At 42.2% G+C, this 19,696-nt stretch overlaps 2 protein-coding genes across 3 annotated transcripts in view; one reads left to right on the top strand and one right to left on the bottom strand.

The window, feature by feature from the left end:
• Rpl24 (ribosomal protein L24) lies at nt 1–5,128 on the bottom strand. The gene is made up of 6 exons (XM_008835753.3): nt 4,990–5,128; nt 4,806–4,881; nt 4,183–4,293; nt 2,105–2,241; nt 1,444–1,507; nt 1–125 (listed from the first exon to the last, which is right to left on the bottom strand). Exons 1-6 carry the CDS (start codon nt 4,992–4,994, stop codon nt 45–47), a joined length of 474 nt encoding a protein of 157 aa, XP_008833975.1. The 5' UTR covers nt 4,995–5,128; the 3' UTR covers nt 1–44.
• The window catches only part of LOC103736273 (thymosin beta-4-like), a 25,160-nt gene continuing 9,763 nt past the window's right edge, over nt 4,300–19,696 (top strand). Inside the window, exons 1-2 of one of the 2 annotated variants that reach the window (XM_029564856.1) lie at nt 4,300–4,449; nt 13,682–13,842. In XM_029564856.1, the coding sequence (XP_029420716.1) occupies nt 4,424–4,449; nt 13,682–13,841 (186 nt within the window). In that variant the 5' untranslated portion in view covers nt 4,300–4,423 and the 3' untranslated portion in view covers nt 13,842. Of the gene's footprint in view, nt 4,450–5,231; nt 5,368–13,681; nt 13,843–19,696 lie in introns of those variants that run through there. The other variant, XM_008835763.2, reaches the window with a different exon arrangement.

Genomic DNA, 19,696 nt, shown 5'->3' on the forward strand with positions numbered 1-19,696 from the left:
TGGAGTTACAGATGGATCTTTATTTAAAAATCCAATCTACCAACTTAGCGTTTTCCACCAACTCGAGGAGCAGAAGCCTTCACAGGCTTCACAATCTTTTGCTTAGGTGCTGCCTTTGTGGGAGCCTGTAAAAAAAAAAAAACAAAACATGTATGTAACATTACTCCATGAAATTTTGTCACCTTGCTCTTACAAAGTTCAGCTTCTGTATATATCCCTACAATGCTTTATAATTTAATTGCATTCTTAATACCAATGTTACAAGTTCATTTCCACCTTTGTAAGGACAGACAAGAGACTGTCAGTTAGGACAGTAAGATACAATATACTGTGGAATCCTTCCTGTTCCCAATAAAGGCTTTTTGAGACTATCTCTTGTACTTTAGGCTCACTATGAACTTCTGATCCTGTCTCCACTTCTGACACACCACACACATGAAGGTCAGAGACAACTTGTGGGGATCAGTTCTTGCCTATCGCCATGTGGGTGCCAGGGTTCAAACTCAAGTCATAAGCCTTGGTGGCAGGTGCTTTACCCACCATCTCATCAGCCCAGAATGTTTTTATTTATTTTGGGGGGACAGGGTTTCACTGTGTAGCCCTGGCTGGCCTGGAACTCAGAGCTCCATCTGGGTGTGTACAATGCTTACTCATTCTTAGTTTTTTAATTTATTCCTTAAAAAAATTTTATTACATTTATGAGGGAAATGCACATGCCATGATACATGTGTGGAGGTCAGAGTACAGCTTGCAGGAGTCGGCGTAGGGTCCTGGGGACCAAACTTGGGTCATCAAGCTTGGGGGCAAGTGATTTTTATCAGCTGAGCCATCTTGCCAGCCCACAGTATTTCCAAAAGTATATGGGAATCAATATTAACTTTCTGGTTTCAAATTGTTATGGTAACAATGAAGAAAGCCAGGTAAACTCAATGTATTATTGGTTTTTTTGAAGTCTAAAATTATTTCCGGCCTGGACATGGTAGTACACATCTTTAATCTCAGCACTCAAGAGCCAAACAAAAGTACATCTTTGTGAGATCAAAGCCAGCTTAGTCTACAGAGAGTTCCAGGCCAACTAGGCCAAAGGGAGATACTATCTCAAAAAAACAAAATCAAAAGTCTAAAAATACAAAAGCAAAGCTGGGGTGGAGGTGGGGTGGGAGGGCACAAATAGGACACTCTCACACCCATAATTCCAGCTGAGGCAGGGATTAAAATCTGGTATCTAAAACCTGGAGACCTGAGAGACAAAACCAATCACCTAGAAATTAGATACAACCATTTCCAACAGAAACTTTCAACTGTCATTTACTAACGTTTGTACTCAAGATAAAATTTTCTGTTGGGGGGCGGGCGGTCCATGATCAAAACACTGTGAAATTCTCAAAAATATTTCTGAAAAATGTCCTATTGTTGTAGAAAACCTAAGAAAACACCAGTTACCTTAGCAGCAGCCATTGCGGTCTTCTTAGATGCCTGCTTGGCCTTTTTTGCTTCCTTGGCAGCCCTTGAAGTGAAAAGTTAACATTTAGCAAAAAACTTTACCCTTTAAGGACAAAACCTATTAACAAGGTACTAGTCTGACAATTAGAACCATATTTATAAACAAATTAAAAAATCCAGAGCCAGGTCTGATGCTGCACACCTATCAACAGTCCTTGGGAAGCTGTGGCAGGAGGATCACAGTTCCAGGCCAGCCTGGGCTTCACAACAAGACCCTATCACCAAACAAGCAAAAAGAATCCTCACAAAAAAACAAAATCCAGCCAGCCAGTCTGGTGGCACACGCCTTTAATCCTAGCACTCGGGTAGGCAGAGGCAGGTGAATCTCTTTGAGTTCCAGGCCAGCTGGGGCTACAGGGAGACCCTGTCTCAAAAAGAACAAAAAGAAAAACCCAGTCATCCTAACATATTTAATTGTACAGTAAATAACTGCTGAGGGTTACCATTCCAAATTATTTAGAATATATGACTGTACTATGGCTATACACTGTACAATCCCAACTGGTCCCAACTGGTCCTTTACCTAATACAATTGGTCCTAAACCAATACAATCTAAATTCACCCCAACAGGTGAAATGTTCATGGTGAAGCATTCCTTACCGGATAGCCTGCTCTCGTTGAGCTTTCCTAACTTCCGGTTTCTGATTCCTTTTGGCCATTATATCAGCAAGAGATGCACCAGTAATGGCCCGCTGGAATTTGACTGCACGCCGGGTTCTTTTCTTTTGAATTTCTTCCTACAAAACAAAAAGACTGTAATTTATCTACCTTAATGAAGTTGGAAGTAGTTAAAAAAAAAAAAAAAAAAAACAAACTTTAGTGTAACTCTAAGTCCAAGAACAATTAAATAACTTGAAGAATTACTTAAGGTAGGTTTACGCAAAAATCACCCTTAAAGGAAATAAGGATGCTTGTGGTTAGAGTAAGTCATTTTTAAGTAATTGTTTACAGAGATTAAATCTTACAGTGGAAAAGGCCAACATTTGTTTTATAATTTCCCATCCCAATATAATTTAAAAATGATGAACTCCAGTCCTTTCTAGTCTTTAATATTTTACTTATTTTTATGTGTATGAGTGTTATGCCTGCATGTAGGTAGTGCAAAAGAGGCTATCGGATCCCCTGGAACTGGAGTTATGGACAGTTTACCTACCATGTGGGTGCTGGGATTCGAACCCGGATCTTCTGCAAGAACAGTCACTGTTAACCACTGAGCCATCTCTCCAGCCCTCTAGTCTTTATTAATCTGCCTATTTTACATATCTTATAAAAATGAAATCATGTAGTTAGCCCTTTGCTTAGTGTATTTCCTCTTAGCATACTGTTTCATCCAGGGTGGCTGCTTTTCACCTTTTAAAGGCTGAATAAAGAGTATCTTCAGAACTTTTTGAACAACTGCCACAAGTGGAAAATTCCACTGACTTCATGTGAGGGGCTTCTGTGAAAAGGCAGGTCTAGGAATACTGTTTAACTACTTTCAGGCTTTAAGAAACATAAGCAAACTGTTAGACTTAGGTCACCAAAATATCTTATGCATAAGCGACTATTACAACTATTTAAAAAATTCAACTGGGCATGGTGATGCATACCTTTAGTCTCAAAGCTCTAGAGGCAGAGACAGATTTCTGTGAGATCAAGGCCAGCCTGATCCACATACTCAGTTCTAAGTCAGCTAGGCTACAGGGAGACCTTGTCTCACAAAAGCGAAATATCAAGAGCTGGGTGTGGTGGCCGACCCTGTTAATTCCAGGGCTCTGAAGGCAGAAACAGGTAGATTTCAGTGAGTTCCAGACCAGCTGGAGCTATAGAGACCACATCTCAAACAAATCTGTACTGCCCACCTCTTTTGGAAACAGGGCTTTTCTTTGTAACCTAGGATGGCCTCAAATTCAGGCGTCTCCTGCATCAGCCTCCAAAGTGCTCTATACCAAATTTTATTGTCAGTGAGTTGAGTACCTGCTTTCATTTCTTAGAACTGCCAAATGATGAGTGAATTTTTACATTTTTATTTAAACAAATGGCTTATCACAACAGCTACACCATCTTACTCGAGCAACATACTAGGATCCCTGTTTCTCTACAACCTAACTAACACCTATAACAACCCCATTTATGTACCCAAATGAATCTGTTAAGTGGGATTAGAAATCAAGCTTTCTTCCTTTTAACTTGTTTTCTTTTTTTGGTTTTGATTTGGGAGACAGGGTGTTCCATAGCCTAAGGTTAGCCCTGAACTCCTGATCCCTCTGCTTCCACCTCCCAAACACTGAGATCACAAGGGTGTGCTACCAGGCCCAGTTCCTTCTAAGGTTTTACATCTGGTGCCATTTATACCCCTAATACATAGATGATGTGCAGTAATGCCTAAACATGACAAGCCTGCTGAATTCTAGCTGTACCCTACCACACTTTCATCCATTCCAGCACCTCAATCCTCCCACTATTTCCCAAATAAGCCTAATGAAACATAGTGGGGGAACCCTTTAAAAATTTCAACTCATTATTGCTCTAAGCCTAAGGCATCAAGGCAGCACTATTATATTATCCCTGTTACTTGACTGGTTGATGTTTCACAATTTTACAGAGCACAGTCACGCTCTCATTTAATCAATTTAACATTGCAAAACCTAACAGCTTAATCTTTAAAAAGAGCCTGACAACATCAAACTGGCACTTACCGACTGTCCCTTTTTGTGCTTTCTTCTGTATAGGACAGTCCAGTTTATCTGCCGAGGATTCCTCTTGGAAAGGAATGCGGACTCGCATTTTGCATTAAGAAACTGGAAAACCTGGGGTAACAAATTCCAGTGCAAAGTAGTTAATTTTACACAAGGTAGAAGAGGCTGAGATTGAAATCCTTAGGCCATCTGTATTCTACTTCTATCGTCTCATTTTGTGAAACGCGAGTCCCGATACCAAATGGCTCTATGCGATACAACTGACAGGTAAGGAGGCGACAGTCTATGTTTTGTATTTTCTCAATAACAGGCAACCCGACACTTATCAGCGAGTGTGGGAAGGCCTCTGATGCTGGGGGAATCCGGCTCTTCTCCCTCCCAGACGCTGCTTCAGAGCCCATGAATCAGCAGCCAGACACCTACCTCACTTAGCGCCTCGGCCACTTGCCCTTACTCGACGTCATTAGGACTCGCACCACTATTTCCCGCCTGGTGTACACTAACTCGCGGTTCTCATCCTAACATGCACCCCACAGAAGGTTCCCGAAGTGCTCCACGGAGCCGCCTAGACCAGTCCTTCCCTGCAGAGGTCCCAAGCTGCACTCGGGCCTACCGGCCTTTACCTTCCCATCGGTCCTGGCGTAGCGCCGCCCGTGTCCGGGGTAGATCTTGTACCCGCTAAAACTGCACAGCTCGACCCTGAAAGGAAACGCGAAAGCTCGTTACGGTGTGCACGGCAAAACGAAGCCATCCCCAGGGGTTCTGGCCCAGGATGGAAGCGGATTGGGAGAGCACACGTCCGCTTACTTCATGGCGACAGCTGGCGGCAGAGCGGAGGAAAGATGGCGAAGAGAAAGGAAGAATCATGGGAAGGCGCCTTATAGTGTCGCCACACGGAATCTCCTCCCCAAATAGGAGAGATGGTTGCTACCCAGGCGCTCGGAGATGACGTCACTCCTCGAAGCCAGAGCCCGGTATCCCTGGTGACAGCTGTCTTCTGAAAGAATACTCGTACAGACTGGGCTTAGCGATCTAGGGGCTGCGGAGGTGGCTGTCCAAAATACTACTGTTCTGTTACTGGTTCCCACAGTGAGATATTCTAGGATGTACCAGGCCGCTGCAGGGAATACGAACAAAAGAGAAGGATGCTCGGTGTTATAAAGACTGCAGACGAACGTCTCTCAGGTAAAGCCTGAAAAGCCACACTTCGCCTTCTTTCACATCCTAAACCAACAAAATTACATTGTAGCAGCCGATGGTGTGGCTCAGAGGTAGAGCGGTTGGTACGTGAAGACCTGGACTAAATTCCCAACATCAGAAAAAAACTGACTACTTGTTGAGAAAGACAGACACCGACCCTGTCTCAAAATTTTTTAATAAAATAGTATGCACGCCAGCCAGGGTGAGGCTCACGCTTGGAATACCAGCACCCAGGAGGCAAAGACAGGAAGACTGCCGAATACCATCACTCAGGAAGCAAAGACGGGATGATTTTGATTGTCACAAGTTAGGCCGGCCTGTTCTCCAGACCCTGTTTCAAAAACTGGAAGTTAAATACATATATCTGAAATAGGTTCCCAGAATGGGGGCTTTTGTTACTAACTACAATTAAACATTCATTGAATGCTTTCTCAAATCAATAATTATGCTAAGCCATAACATTAGCCCCTTCTGTTCATAAAATATTGAGTAAGTAAGCCTAGAAAACAGGCAACATTACAATAGGGGTTGGGGGTGGAGATGGCCGTGGGGTCAGAATCGGTTGAGGGTATAATGCTCCTTATTGACACTGAAGATCTGATGCAAACTAAAGGAAGCTCTGGGTGTTTTCTCTGGGCGGTCCTCCTTCTCATTATCCTCCTCTCAGCATGTGAAGGGATGTAGCAAGAACCAATCCTTAAATTATTTGAGAGGCCACCAACTGTTTGCTTTAAATTGTTGCTGATTGAAACTTTTTTTTGGTCTTTTTGAGACAGGGTCTCCCTGTAGCCCCAGATGCTGTAGCCCCAGCTGTCCTATAACTCACTATGTAGACCAGAATGGCCTTGAACTCACAGAAATCTACCTGCCTCTGCCTCTGGACTGATGGGATTAAAGACATGGGCCACCACCCCTGGCTGATTGAAACAAATGTAATGATGAATATTTTCTGTTTGTGTAAGCAACTCACCCTAAACATGTTCTGTAATGAAAGTTGTTGAAAATATCTAGAATGTCCTACCAGTGGCTGACCAGTGCTAAAACAGCTATTATTAGGGAGATGTGGCATGAGTTCAAGGTTATGCTCTGCTATTGTAGTTTGAGGCTAACCTGGACCACATGAGACTGTCTCAAGAAAAGGAGGAAGCTGGGGAGATAGATCATTGGGTAAAGTGTTTGCTTTGCAAGCATGTGGACCTGAGTTCAGATCCCTGGAACCCAAGTAAAAGTCAAAATGGACATGTGTACCTCTAACCTCCACACTAAGAGTGAGGAGACAGGATGAGCCTAAAGACTTGCTGACTAGCCAGTTCAACCAGAGGGTGATCTCCAGGTGAGAGACCCTGTGACCTAGTTAGCTTTAACTGTCAACTTGACACAGCCTAGATACCTAAGAAGAGAGTCTCAGTTGAGGGATTCCCCAAATCAGATTGGCCTGTGGGCATGTTTATGAGGGATTGTTTTAACTGTTAATTACTGTAGGGACTCAACCGTGAGCAGCACCAGTCCCTGGAGAGGTGGTCCTGTCTATATAAGAAAGCTAACTGAGTGTGTGTCAACTGGCAAGCCAGCTAGCAAGCAGCATCCTCCTGCTGTACCTCTGTGAAGTGAATTCCTTGGGAGGTTATGTGTGGAATAGCAAGGCAGGCCTGCCTTCAAGTTCCTGCTTGATTTCTGGCCCTGACTTCCCTCAATGATGGACTGTAACCTGTTAACTGAAATAGACCCTTTCCTCCCCTTAGTTACTTTTGGTCATAGCAAAAGAATGAAACTAAAAACCCTGTCTCAAAAAATAAGGTGCAGTAGGGCTGGCAAAATGGCAGTCTCTGCCAGGCCTGACAACCTGAGTTTGATCTCAGGGATCCACATGATGGAAGGAGAAAACCAACTCCCAGAAGTTGTCCTCTGACTTCTGCATGCATGCTTTGGAACACACACAATATAACTAAGTAGATAGATAGATGACAGATAGATAGATAGATAGATAGATAGATAGATAGATAGATAGATGATAGATAGATAGATGATAGGTAGGTAGGTAGATAGATAGATAGATAGATAGATAGATAGATAGAATGTAATAAAAAATAAAGTGAATAAAGTGGAAGGGGCCATTGAGATGGATCATCAGGTAACACATTTGCCACAAAAGCCTGACAACCTGAGTGTAATTCCTGGAACTCACATAAAGGTATAAGGGAGAACCAACTCCACCAAGTTGTCCTCTGACCTCCCATGTCTGTTGCAGCATGTGTGTGCCCATATACATCACACACACAACACACATGCAATACATTAATAAATAAAAGGACTGGGCATGGTGGCACATGACTTTAATCCCAGCACTAGGGAGGCAGAGGCAGGTGGGTCTTTGTGAGTTTGAGGCCAGCCTGGTCTACATAGCAAGTTCTAGGACTGTATAATAAGACCTTGCACTCCCATGCACAAGCAAGTGTGCCTCCCCATCACATACATATGAGCATAAACTGTACATACTTTTCTGTTGCTGTGATAAAACACCATGACCAAGGTAACTTATAGGAGGAAGAGTTTATTGGTGTTACAGTTTCAGAGGGATAAGAGTCCATCACAGTTGGACAGGCATGGCAGGAGGCAGCCAGAGGAGACAGCTGAGCATTCACATCTTCAAACAGGCACAGGCAGTAGAGGGAGCCAGAGAGAAGTGGGCATGACTTTGAACTCTCAAAGCCTGGCCCCAGTGACATGCTTCCTTTCTGTAAAATTTGAAAGCAAATTACATACTTCCAACATACATTGGAACCTAATACATATTTCCATTCCAAAAGTGAGGAATGGGGGCATTACTGAACCAAAATGATGAAATACTGTGGGGAAATACTGAACCAAAATAAGACCAAAACCCAGAAGGGTAAACACGAAATCCTGCAACCCCATGTCCGGTGTCTGGGACTTTTATTTCCAAAGGACTTAGATGCCTCAATTCCTCCAGCTTTGCTGCATGCAACATCCATCTCTCTCAGGCTGGTACGACTTCTGTATACCATTTTCCTTGACGATGTTTCATAGCTCTGGCATCTCCAACATCTTGGGGTCTCCACTGCCAATGAAGCTTGACCATCACAACTTCATGCAATGGCCTCTCAGGGCCTTTGGTTTGTCAGGGCCTTCTTTATGCAGCAACTCCCCTGCTATACACTGCCTGGACTCCATCACTTTTGAAACTGCAAAGGAAAAAACAGTGACCCCCCTCATTCTTGTATTTTTCTTATTTTTATTTTTTGGCTTTTTGAGACAGGGTCTTCCTGTAGCCCCAGCTGACCTGGAACTTACTATGTAGACCAGGCTGGCCTTGAATTCACAGAGATCCACCTGCCTCTGCCTCCCAAGTGCTGGTATTAAAGGCGTGCGCCACCACATCCAGCCATTCTTGTATTTTAAAAAATATTTTATTTTGGGGGGGCTGGAGAGATGGCTCAGTGGTTAAGAGCACTGATTACTCTTGCAGAGGATCCAGGTTCGATTCCCAACACCCATATGGTGGCTGCGAACTGTCCTTAACTCCAGTTCCAGGGGAATCTGAAGTCCTCTTCTGACCTCTGCAGCATTGCACGACATGGGTGAACTCACTTACATGCCGGCAATACACTCATACACATAAAATAAAAATAATAAAACAGTGGTTAAGAGCACTGATTACTCTTGCAGAGGATCCAGGTTCGATTCCCAACACCCATATGGTGGCTGCGAACTGTCCTTAACTCCAGTTCCAGGGGAATCTGAAGTCCTCTTCTGACCTCTGCAGCATTGCACGACATGGGTGAACTCACTTACATGCCGGCAATACACTCATACACATAAAATAAAAATAATAAAATATTTTTTAAAAATATATTTTTATGTGTATGAGTGTATTGCCTGCATGTGTGTAAGTGCACCTGTGTTGTGGCCATGCCTGCAGAGGTCAGAAGACATTGAAACCCCTGGAACTGAAGTTATAGATGACTGTTAGTCACCATGTGGGTGCTGGGAATCGAACCCGGGTCCTCTGCAAGAGCAGTCAATGCTCTTAACTGCTGAGCCATCTCTCCAGCCCCAACTCTTGTATTTTTCATGCCTCTAAAGATAGCACCATATCCAACATTCAAACCATCACATACACACACACCCTAAAAATAAAAATATAAATATGGCCAAGCCTTTTAAAATTTTTTGATTTATTTTATATGTATGAGTGTTATTCTATGTGTATGTAAGTGCATCCGTATCATGCAGTACCTTTGTTGGTCAGAAGAGAGTGTCAAATCCCTTGGAACTGGAGTTATGGACAGTTGTTAGCTGTCATATGGGTGCTGGGAATCAAACAAACCTGGGTCCTCTGCAAGAGCAGATGATGCTCTTAACTGCTGAGCCATCTCTCTAGCCCCAAGCCAAGCTTTTATATCTACCAATTTTAGAAAATATAGAGTACAAAGACACTTGTGAAATGACTCCATAGGAATGCTACTGTCAAAATCTAATGTGTCAGAAACAAGATATCAGTTGTTCCAACAACATGTAAACTGAAAGTCAGAAGGGAAGACATTAAAATCTATACTTAGAACTGGTGACATACAGAAATTTTTTTTTGCTCTTTTTCAGGCAGGGTCTCCCTGTAGCCCCAGCTGGCCTGGAACTCACTATGTAGACCAGGCTGGCCTTGAATTCACTGAGATCTGCCTGCCTCTGCCTCCCAAGTGCCAGGATTAAAGGTGTGTGCTACCCCACCTGGCCTGACATCCAGAATTTTATGTTCCCTTACACCAGTCTGGGTGAGTACAGCCTTTACCAGTGCCCAGGGGCCTGACATTTTGCTTACAATAACATGACCTGCCAGATGACTCCTGCTCTATAATCTCATTGAGCTTCAGTTTCAATACACAAAGATAAAATAGACTTTTAAGGTGGCAGCAACAGAGTATTAAACCCAAATATAGGATCTTCCTTACTGCGGCACCCTATATGGCTGCTTTAGTTGTGTGACTTGAAGCTGGCTCTGCCTATAGATTAGAAGAAATTAAAGAGCCTTGTCATTAACCAACTACAGTATATAGATCTTACTTAATCCTTGGCATCATAGTTAGCTTCAGCTGTCAATTTGACATATCTGGGAAGAAGGAATCTCAGCTGAGTAATTTCCTTCATCTGATTGGCCAATGACTATATCTGTGAGACATTTTCTTAATTACTAATTGATGTGGGAGGCCCAGCCTACTGTGGGTAGTGCCATCTTTGAGTAGGTGGGCCTGGGAAGTATGAGAAATGTAACTGTGCAAGTCAGGGGAAGGGCAAGCCAGTAAGCACTCTTCCTCTGTGGTTTCTACTTCAGTTACTGCCCCCAGGTCCCTGCCTTGAGTCCCTGCCTTGGCTTACTTCAACAATAGACTGTAATTTGCAAGCTGAAATAAACCCTTTTCCTCCTGAGTTGCTTCTGGTTATTGTTACCATAGCAATGGAGAAACAATCTAGAATACTGGGTTTAACAAACAAGCTAGAAAGACCATAGAATAAATTAGATTACTTTTGGGATTTTCTTTTAATGACATGAAGATTAACTGTTAATTTGTAGGTGTTGTCATAAAACTTACATTTTATCTTAATCTTATTTTCAGAGATACATGTTAAATATTTAAAGATGACATAATGTGTAGCCAGGTGTGGTGGTGGCACATGCCTTTAATCCCAGCACTCTGGAGGCAGAGGCAGGGAAGTCTCTGTGAGATCTAAGCAAGCCTGCTCTAAGTAGAGAATTCTGAGCCAGCTAGACTGACAGGGAAACTCTGTCTCAAAATGACCAAAAAAAAAAAAAAAAAAAAGTGACGTCTAGGATTTACCTTAAAATAACTTGAGGGAGGGGGTTGAGGGAGTTGAGGGTAAAGGCATGGGGACAAATGGATTGGCCAGGAGTGGGTAATGACTGAAGAACCAAAGCTCACCAGAACAGGTTATTCTTTTTTTGTTTGCTTGTTTTTGAGACAGTTTCCTGCAGCCAAGGCTGACCTCAAACTAACAGTATAGACCAGGTGGGCATTAAACTATTGATACTCTTGTCCCAGCTTCCTGAGTGCTGGAATTAAAGCACAGACTATCAGGACCATCATACTTGGCTTTAGTTTCTATACTCTCATAAGCTTTTTTAAATATTCTGAAATAAAGACTGTCAAGCAATATTATGTTCCTTGGGACCTCTAGGACCCCTTCTCCCAACACAGTTGCACATGTCTATCTTCTACGTAACAAAAGGATTAAGGATGTAATTTAGTAGTATCATACTTGCCTAGGATGCCCAAGGCCCTGAGTGTGATTGCCAGCACTTCAAAAATAACAAGCAATTAACAACAAAAAAAGGAAACCAGAAAAAGGTTGATTGCTAGTAAATGTAGCACATGCTTATGTATTTAAAGAGAAGTGTACTGACACCTTAAAGGAACACAATTTGTGGATAGTTGCACAGAAATGTGATAAAAGAATCATAAAATGTTGGTAATGGAATCAAAGTGGTAAGTTTATGGTGTTTACTGTAACAATCTTTCAATTTTTCCTTTTGTTTTTCCTATTTCAACTAAGTAAATAAAGGGAGCCATCTTCTGGAAGAATCTGACATTACAGATTGGCTCAAAAAGGCAAACACAAGGGAAAGAATTTCTTTGTTTTTTTTGTTTGTATGTTTTTTGCTTTTTGAGGAAAGGTCTCCAAGGTGTGTGCCATTTTAAAAATATTTTATATTTATTATTTTTTATTTTAGTGTATGAGTGTATTGCCTGCATGTGTGTAAGTGCACCCGTGTCGTGCAATGCCCATTGAGGAATGAAGATGGTGTTGGATTCTCCTGGAACTGGAGTTATGGACAGTTGTTAGCCACCATGTGGCTGCTGGGAATTGAACCTGGGTCCTCTGCAAGAGTAGCCAGTGCTCTTAACTTCTGAACCACCTCTCCACCCCTCGTACAATAACTTTTTGTAAAAGCAAACCTACTATAGCTTGATGAGATGGCTCAGTGGCTAAAGGTGATTGCCACCAATCCTGATGACTTGAGTTCGATTCCTAGGACCCCACATGGTGGAAGGAGAGAACTGATTCCTGTAAGCTGTCCTTTGACCTCCACACATTCAGTGTAGTACACGTGCATACATCCCACAAAAAATAAATATGATAAAAAAATTAAAAGCAAGTCTAGTAGTAAGAATTAAATTACTTTTTATATTCATTTCTGATTTTTTTTCACAAGTGGATAACATTTTTCTTAATTAGATTTCAAAGTTTATTGCCTCATCAGACCTACTTGTAGATGTTCACTGGCAGTCATGATCTGAAATGAGATTTTACAAAGTTCACTTTTGAAAAGTATCCTTGAGCTGGGCAAGGTGGCACATGCCTTTAATCCCAGCACTTGGGAGGCAGAGGCAGACTGATCTCTGTGAGTTCAAGGCCAGCCTGGTCTACATACTGAGTTCTAAGCCACCTAGGGCTACAGGGAGACCCTATCTCAAAAGACAAAAAGAAAAAAGTATTCTGCACACAGGCACTTCCAATACTGATGGGAATCTAAGCATATAACTTAAAGTTAGCATATTAATCTCTTGGAAGTCAGTTATAGAAATATATAACAATATATCTTGAGTTTTGCCTTTTAACATGCTAATGATTTCCAAGGGGAAGTTAGGTGAAAATTCAATCCAGAGCTAAATTGAATTCAAAATATGAAAGTCTCCTTTGTTCTTGCATGGAGACCTGTAAAGGACTACTCAAATTTTAAGGTGAAGCTGGATGTAGGGGCGCACCTCTGTAATCCTAGACTCAGGAGGCTGAGTGTTGCCCTTAGTGTGTTCCCTGCCATGTTACTCCACATTTTAAAATGGCAATTTTAGGGCTGTGCCCAGCTCTGGGTGTCTCTGTTTTACAAGCCCCACTTGGCTCCATTTTTAGTGCAAATGCAGAGGCAAAACAACCCTGCACCTGGTGCCCTTAGATCAGGTGCAGGGATTTTTGTTTTCGTTTTTGTTTTTGTTTTTGAGACAGAATCTCATGTAGCTCAGGCTGGTCTTAAACTTGCTTTGTAGCTGAGGATGACCTTGAGCTTCTGATTCTACTACCTTCACCTTCCAAGTGCTGCAGTTACAGTGGTGCCCACCATGCCATTTTATGAGGTGTTGAGATTTGAACCCAGGGCTTCATGTATACTAGAAACCCTCAGCTTCATAACTTCTTCCTAAAAGTCAAAAAGATACCACCTGACGCACTCGGTGGCCACTACTGAGCTGATCCGACTCTTTTCCTTCAGGCACCTCGCTCAGCTCCTTCGGCAACCCATGTCTGACACCGATATGGCTGAGCTCAAGAAATTCGGTAAGTCGAAATTGAAGAAGACAGAAACGCAAGAGAAAAATCCTTTGCCTTCCAAAGAAATGATCAAACAGGAAAAGCAAGAGAGCGAATCATGAGGTGAGGGCCGCCCATACGCACTGTACATTCCACAAGCATTGCCTTCTTATTTTACTTTTAGCTGTTTAACTTTGTAAGATGCAAAGAGGTTGGATCAAGTTTAAATGACTGTGCTGCCCCTTTCACACCAAAGAATCCAGAACTACTGACAATGAAGGCCACGCCTGCGTCTCCCATCTGCCGGTCTGGCTGACAGGGAAGGAAAAGAGCTTGGATGTTAGTGAAGGAAAAAGCTGGGTGGGAAGTGGCGAAATTTAGAGTAAAATTCAAGATGGTCCAAGGTTTCACGGGCAGGCTGTAAAATGCATTTAATCAAAGTGCCAATTTTTTGTTCAAATGATTTTAATTATTGGAATGCACAATTTTTTAAATATTCAAATAGTTTTGAAATCTAAAAAAAAAAAAGGATACCCCCCAATAAACTCATCAAAGTAGATTACATGAGCACATAGACATATTAAAACCATATAAAAAAACTAGGCCTGACACTTTTTGAGCACACCAGATCCAGAAATTTTTGTTTTTGTTATGGCAAACTGGGCCCCCAAGATGGAGTCACTACTGACCAACAACAGGGCAACCACAACCCGGTGGGCAGCATTCTGGGAAACAGAAACTAAATCACTCTAGTTTCTCAGTAACTACCTGACTCCTGCCTTTAACAATACACCCTAATCATAATTGCAATTTTCCATCACAGCCAACCGAAAAACTGAAAAACAATTGAAATTCCATCTGCTATTGACTCATCCCCTCCTACCTTCTTCCACAGTCTCACCTCCCCCTACCCACAAAAAAAAGAAATCCTATAATCCTATAAAATCCAACCTGTTGTAATGAGAAATCACTGACCTCTCTTTCCCTTGAGAGTGGCCCAGCAGCTCTACATCCCAATAAATTTCTCCTTCTCTAGAGTCATAACGCAGAGTGGTCTCTCGTGGTCCTGGTTTTCTCCCAAACCTAACAGTTTTTGTTTGCTTATTTGTTTGTTTGTTTTTATACAGGATTTCATAGGCCAGAATGGCCTGGACTTGCTATATAGCTAGCTGATGGCTGGCTTCAAATTTCCAATCCTTCTTTCTCAGCCTCCTGAATGTTGGAATTACAGGCATGCACCACCAATTCTGGCTGAAAGAAAGTGCTTTTTACAGTTTCCCCTTTGTGTGTTAAATAGTTATTTCAAAAGTCATAATGTTGGGAGTGGAGAGATGGCTGAACTGGTTAGGAGCACTGGCTGCTCTTGCACAGGACCTGGGTTCCTAGCACCTACAGGGCAGCTAACGTGTCAGTAACTCCAGTTCCAGGGAATCCAACGCCTTCTTCTCACCTCCCAGGGCATTGCACAACTCAGGGGCACTTACATACATGCAGGCAATATACTCATACACATAAGATAAAAATAATTAAATTAAAAAAAATTTAAAAGTCATAATGTGGCTGGAGAACAGAGACCATAAGATTAATATAAGAAAGATTAACCTAAGAAGGAAGTCAGTTGGTAGGGAGACTGGAAGCCCCTCCCCACCTAGGAACTGAGCATGCATAATAAGAATGACATGGGCCCAAGATATACAAATCTAACAGGTGCTATGTAACATTAACATTAAACTTAAAAATTAAAATTGAAGAGCCGGGCATGGTGGCGCACACCTGTAGTACCAGCACTTGGGAGGCGAGGCAGGTGGATCTCTGTGAGTTCAGGGCCAGCCTGGTATACATAGTGAGTTCCAGGACAGCCAAGGAGACCCTGTCTCAAAAAAGACAAAAAAAAAAAAAATTAAAATTGAAGTTACAGTAAATTAAGATTAGTTTGTTATTGAACGGTAGTTTTTAAGTTATTATTTTTATTTATTTATTTTGGTCTTTTTGAGACAGGGTCTCCCTGTAGCCCCAGCTGGCCTGGCCTCACTATGTAGACAAGGCTGGCTTCCATCTCACAGAGATCTGCCTGCCTCTGACTCCCGAGCGCTGGGATTAAAGGCCTGTGCCACCATAGCTGGTGGAAAGTTACCTCTTGTTATAGTGCCAGAAATAAGCAAATTAAATGCAAATAAAAATAAAAGACACCTAGTTAAATTAGAATTTCAGATAAACAAAATTTTAATGTATATTCTAAAAAAAAAATCCCAGACTATGAGTATGTCCTAAATATTGCATGTAAATTTTACAAAGAGACAGAAGGATCATGAGTTCAAGGCCAGTCTTGTCCACTTTAGACACTATCTGATAAAACCAAACCAAAGGGCTGGTGAGATGACTCATCAGGTAAACACAGTTGCTGTCAAGCCTGAGGGAGGACCCCAGAATCCAAATAATAAAAGGAGAAACCAACTCCCACAGGTTGTCCTTTGACCTCCACATGATGCACTCAAACACCACACACACACACACACAAAATACATAAATGAAAACCAAAAAATGAATTGTTTATGTGAAATTCAAAATTTACCTAAGTGTCTTTTATTTTATCAGTCTAGGATAATATAACCTCTTAGGGATCTACCTGTATAGACTTTGTAGAAATCTCAACTATCACAAAGTCCAGCATGTGCCAGGAGATAAATAATAATAATAATAATAGATATAATAAGGAAAGTTAATGCTCTTTTGGAGCGTCTAGATACCCCATGAATGGCTATTTCATAGTGGTAGTCTCTTTTTCCATAACATAGTTCAGAAATAATGAAGCAGGGCCATAAAGCTCTACCAATGAATACTAAACAAGGAAGGGAATGTTTACTATGACATATTTAAATCTTGCATAAAGGTTTTTTTCTGTAAAAAGGCCAGGTGTGATAGTATACATCTTTATTCCCAACACTCAGGAGGCAGAGGCAAGTGGATCTTTGAGAATTGAGGCCAGCCTGGTCTACACAGTGAATTCCACACCAGCCAGGTCTGTATAGTGAAACTCTTTTTTTTTTTTTTTTTTTTTTAAAAAAAAAAAAAAAGAGCTGGGTGTGGTGGCACAAGCTTTTAATCCCAGCATTTAAGAGGCAGAGGCAGGTGAATCTCTGAGTTCAAGGCCAGCCTGGTCTACATAGTGAGTTCTAGGCCATCTGGGGCTACAGGGAGACCATGTCTCAAAAAAGGGGCACCTTTTCTAAATCATTACAATTCTTTATATATTATAATTTAATATTAAAACACAAAAATGACAAAGTTCTACTTTTTCTTTCAAATATGATCAATTTAATGCTAATTACTAAACCACCTTCATTTTATGGGAGCTTGCAGCATCCACAAATGTACTCAGGTATATTAGTTACTTTTCTGTTGTGTTAAAATGCCATGACCAAAAGCAACTTGCAGATGCAGTTATTGTGGTTTCCAGATCCTGAGGGAAGAGTCCATTAGGACAGGAGACTTAGCAGCAAGTTTCAGGTGTGGCAGCAGGAGCAGGAAGCTGGGAAACAGAGCGTGAACTGCAAGAGGGGCGAGGCTCTAAATGCTCAAAACATGCCACCAGTGACACACTTCCTCTTGCTGGGCTCCAAGTCCTAAAGGTTCCACAACCTTCCCAAGCAGCACCACTAACTTGGGTCCAAGTATTCATATACATGAGCCCATGGGGGAACATTTCTCACTCAGACCACCATACCAGATATGGTGGTGCATGTCTGCAATCCCAACACTTAGGAGGCTGAAGCAGAAATATCTCAGTGAGTTTGAGGCCAGCTTCAGCTACAGAGTAAGACCAGGTCTCAAAAACCAAACACACAACTGTTATTCAGTCTCTTGTTTACATGGCACTTTAACTTTGTGTTATCTACACTTTGCACATAATCCTGTCCTAAAACCTCTTTGCTGAAAGTCACCATCCACTATTACAAGTCTCCTTCCTGCCACTGTTCTACTTTTCAATGCATCCCGGTTATAGAAGCAGCTTAACATTTCTAAAACACAAGTTTCTTTGTGTCAGCTCCTCAGTTGAAAACACCACTGAATGGAATGAATGGTGGGAAGTGGAGTAAGGCTAGTTTATGTTTGCTTTTTTAAAGTTGAATTTCAAGTGGGAAGTTTTTGAGGAGATTGATGTGATAAAGGCATTGTTTTGTTTGGATTATTCCAATAACAGTGGCAGATGAATTCGAGATGGCAGAGATGAGTCAGGGCCTTCGGCTGCTGGGGATCCAGTGTACTGTGCTGATGAAAATGAGAGAAGGTCCTGAGCCTGCCAAAGAAATACTACCTCACTAAGAGGCTTGTAGGTTTAGATAGTAGAATACTCCAATTTGGTCACACATTTCAGGGTTTAAATATCATATTTAAACAAGAAGGCAAGGTAGTTTAAAAAGGTAGGCAGTTTGATTTTAGAAGTAAAATTGTACCTGAAACAAAAGAATTGTGAAGGATTTCTGGGTCAGCAGAGCATATGGGACACTGCCTAGGAGCATCTGGCCTTTCCAACCTTTCCTGAGGAGGGCAGGGCAGGTGAACCAAATGGAAGTTTCCTCCACTTACTGCTATGAATTTGAAAGAATCTGTGCCCGCAAAGGACCTTAAGCTTCTCAGATCCCAGGCTCTCGGTCCGAAGTAATTACTTTGTTAAAGTGGAGAGAATTGTAAGCTTTTTCTCCCTTCCTGAAGAATAGCCTCCTCAATCCTCCAAGCCCATGGCAGGCATGAAAGAAATGTCAGAGTTCTCAGAATTAAAATGGAGTAGTTTGTGTCAGTCCTTACAACCACAAAAAATAATGGGGCTGGAGAGATGGCTCAGTCCTTGCAAAGGACTGGAGCCCACTTTCATTGGGTAGCCCCACATTGGGTGGCTCACATCTGATCTCATTCAGCTCCAATTTCTCTCTCTCTCTCTCTCTCTCTCTCTCTCTCTCTCTCTCTCTCTCTCTCTCTCTCTCTCTCTCTCTCTCTCTCTCTCTCTCTCTCTCTCTCTCTCTCTCTCTCTCTCTCTCTCTCTCTCTCTCTCTCTCTCTCTCTCTCTCTCTCTCTCTCTCTCTCTCTCTCTCTCTCTCTCTCTCTCTCTCTCTCTCTCTCTCTCTCTCTCTCTCTCTCTCTCTCTCTCTCTCTCTCTCTCTCTCTCTCTCTCTCTCTCTCTCTCTCTCTCTCTCTCTCTCTCTCTCTCTCTCTCTCTCTCTCTCTCTCCCACACACACACACACACACACACACACACACACACACACACACACTGCTTGCTTCAAAAGTCAATTAGACTGATAGGAAGGAAAGGTTCTGATGCATGCATGATTCCTTGATAATGATAACCAGCAGCACCCTCTTCAGGGCTTTTAGTCTCATTAATAAATTAATTTAGAAAAGGACTTGGAAGGAAGCTCGAGGATGATTTTATTATAGTTTGAGAGAAAAGCAACAGAGCAGGCCAGCTGTAAACCTTGAACCTTGGCAGCTGCTGGGTGAAGGAAGCTGGAGAAGAGGAAGCAAAAAAGTCATGCCATTCATAAGCAGCCACATGGTGGACAAGTAGCCACATGGTGGGAGGTGGGGGCAGCTTCAGAGAAGAGTTAGAAAGCAGAGAGCATGCCCAGGTTTGGTAAGTATCTGAAAGAAACAGAGATAAAAAGAGGGAAAAGGAAGTTATGCTTTTCTGAATTGCCTAGAAATCTGAAGTGTTACATAACAAAGTTCTGCAAGCGATTGCACCTAGTGTGGTTTTGGGGGAGGGCAAATACTTCCCTCATTAGGGGAATAATTATTCCACCTATCTCCTTAGCAAGGCCTTAGATGACTCAGCTTTTCTTGGGGAGGGTAGTGGACTCCTGGCTAGGTAATTAACAGGCTCAGCTGCATAAACTCTTAAGAGAGGGGACAATTGTATGAAATGTTTTATTCCTTGGAGCAGATCAGAATGTCATGTTACCACCCAGGGCCAGATG

Source organism: Nannospalax galili, unplaced genomic scaffold, assembly GCF_000622305.1.
Source record: "Nannospalax galili isolate Female #2095 unplaced genomic scaffold, S.galili_v1.0 scaffold1251, whole genome shotgun sequence".
Lineage (NCBI taxonomy): Eukaryota > Metazoa > Chordata > Mammalia > Rodentia > Spalacidae > Nannospalax > Nannospalax galili.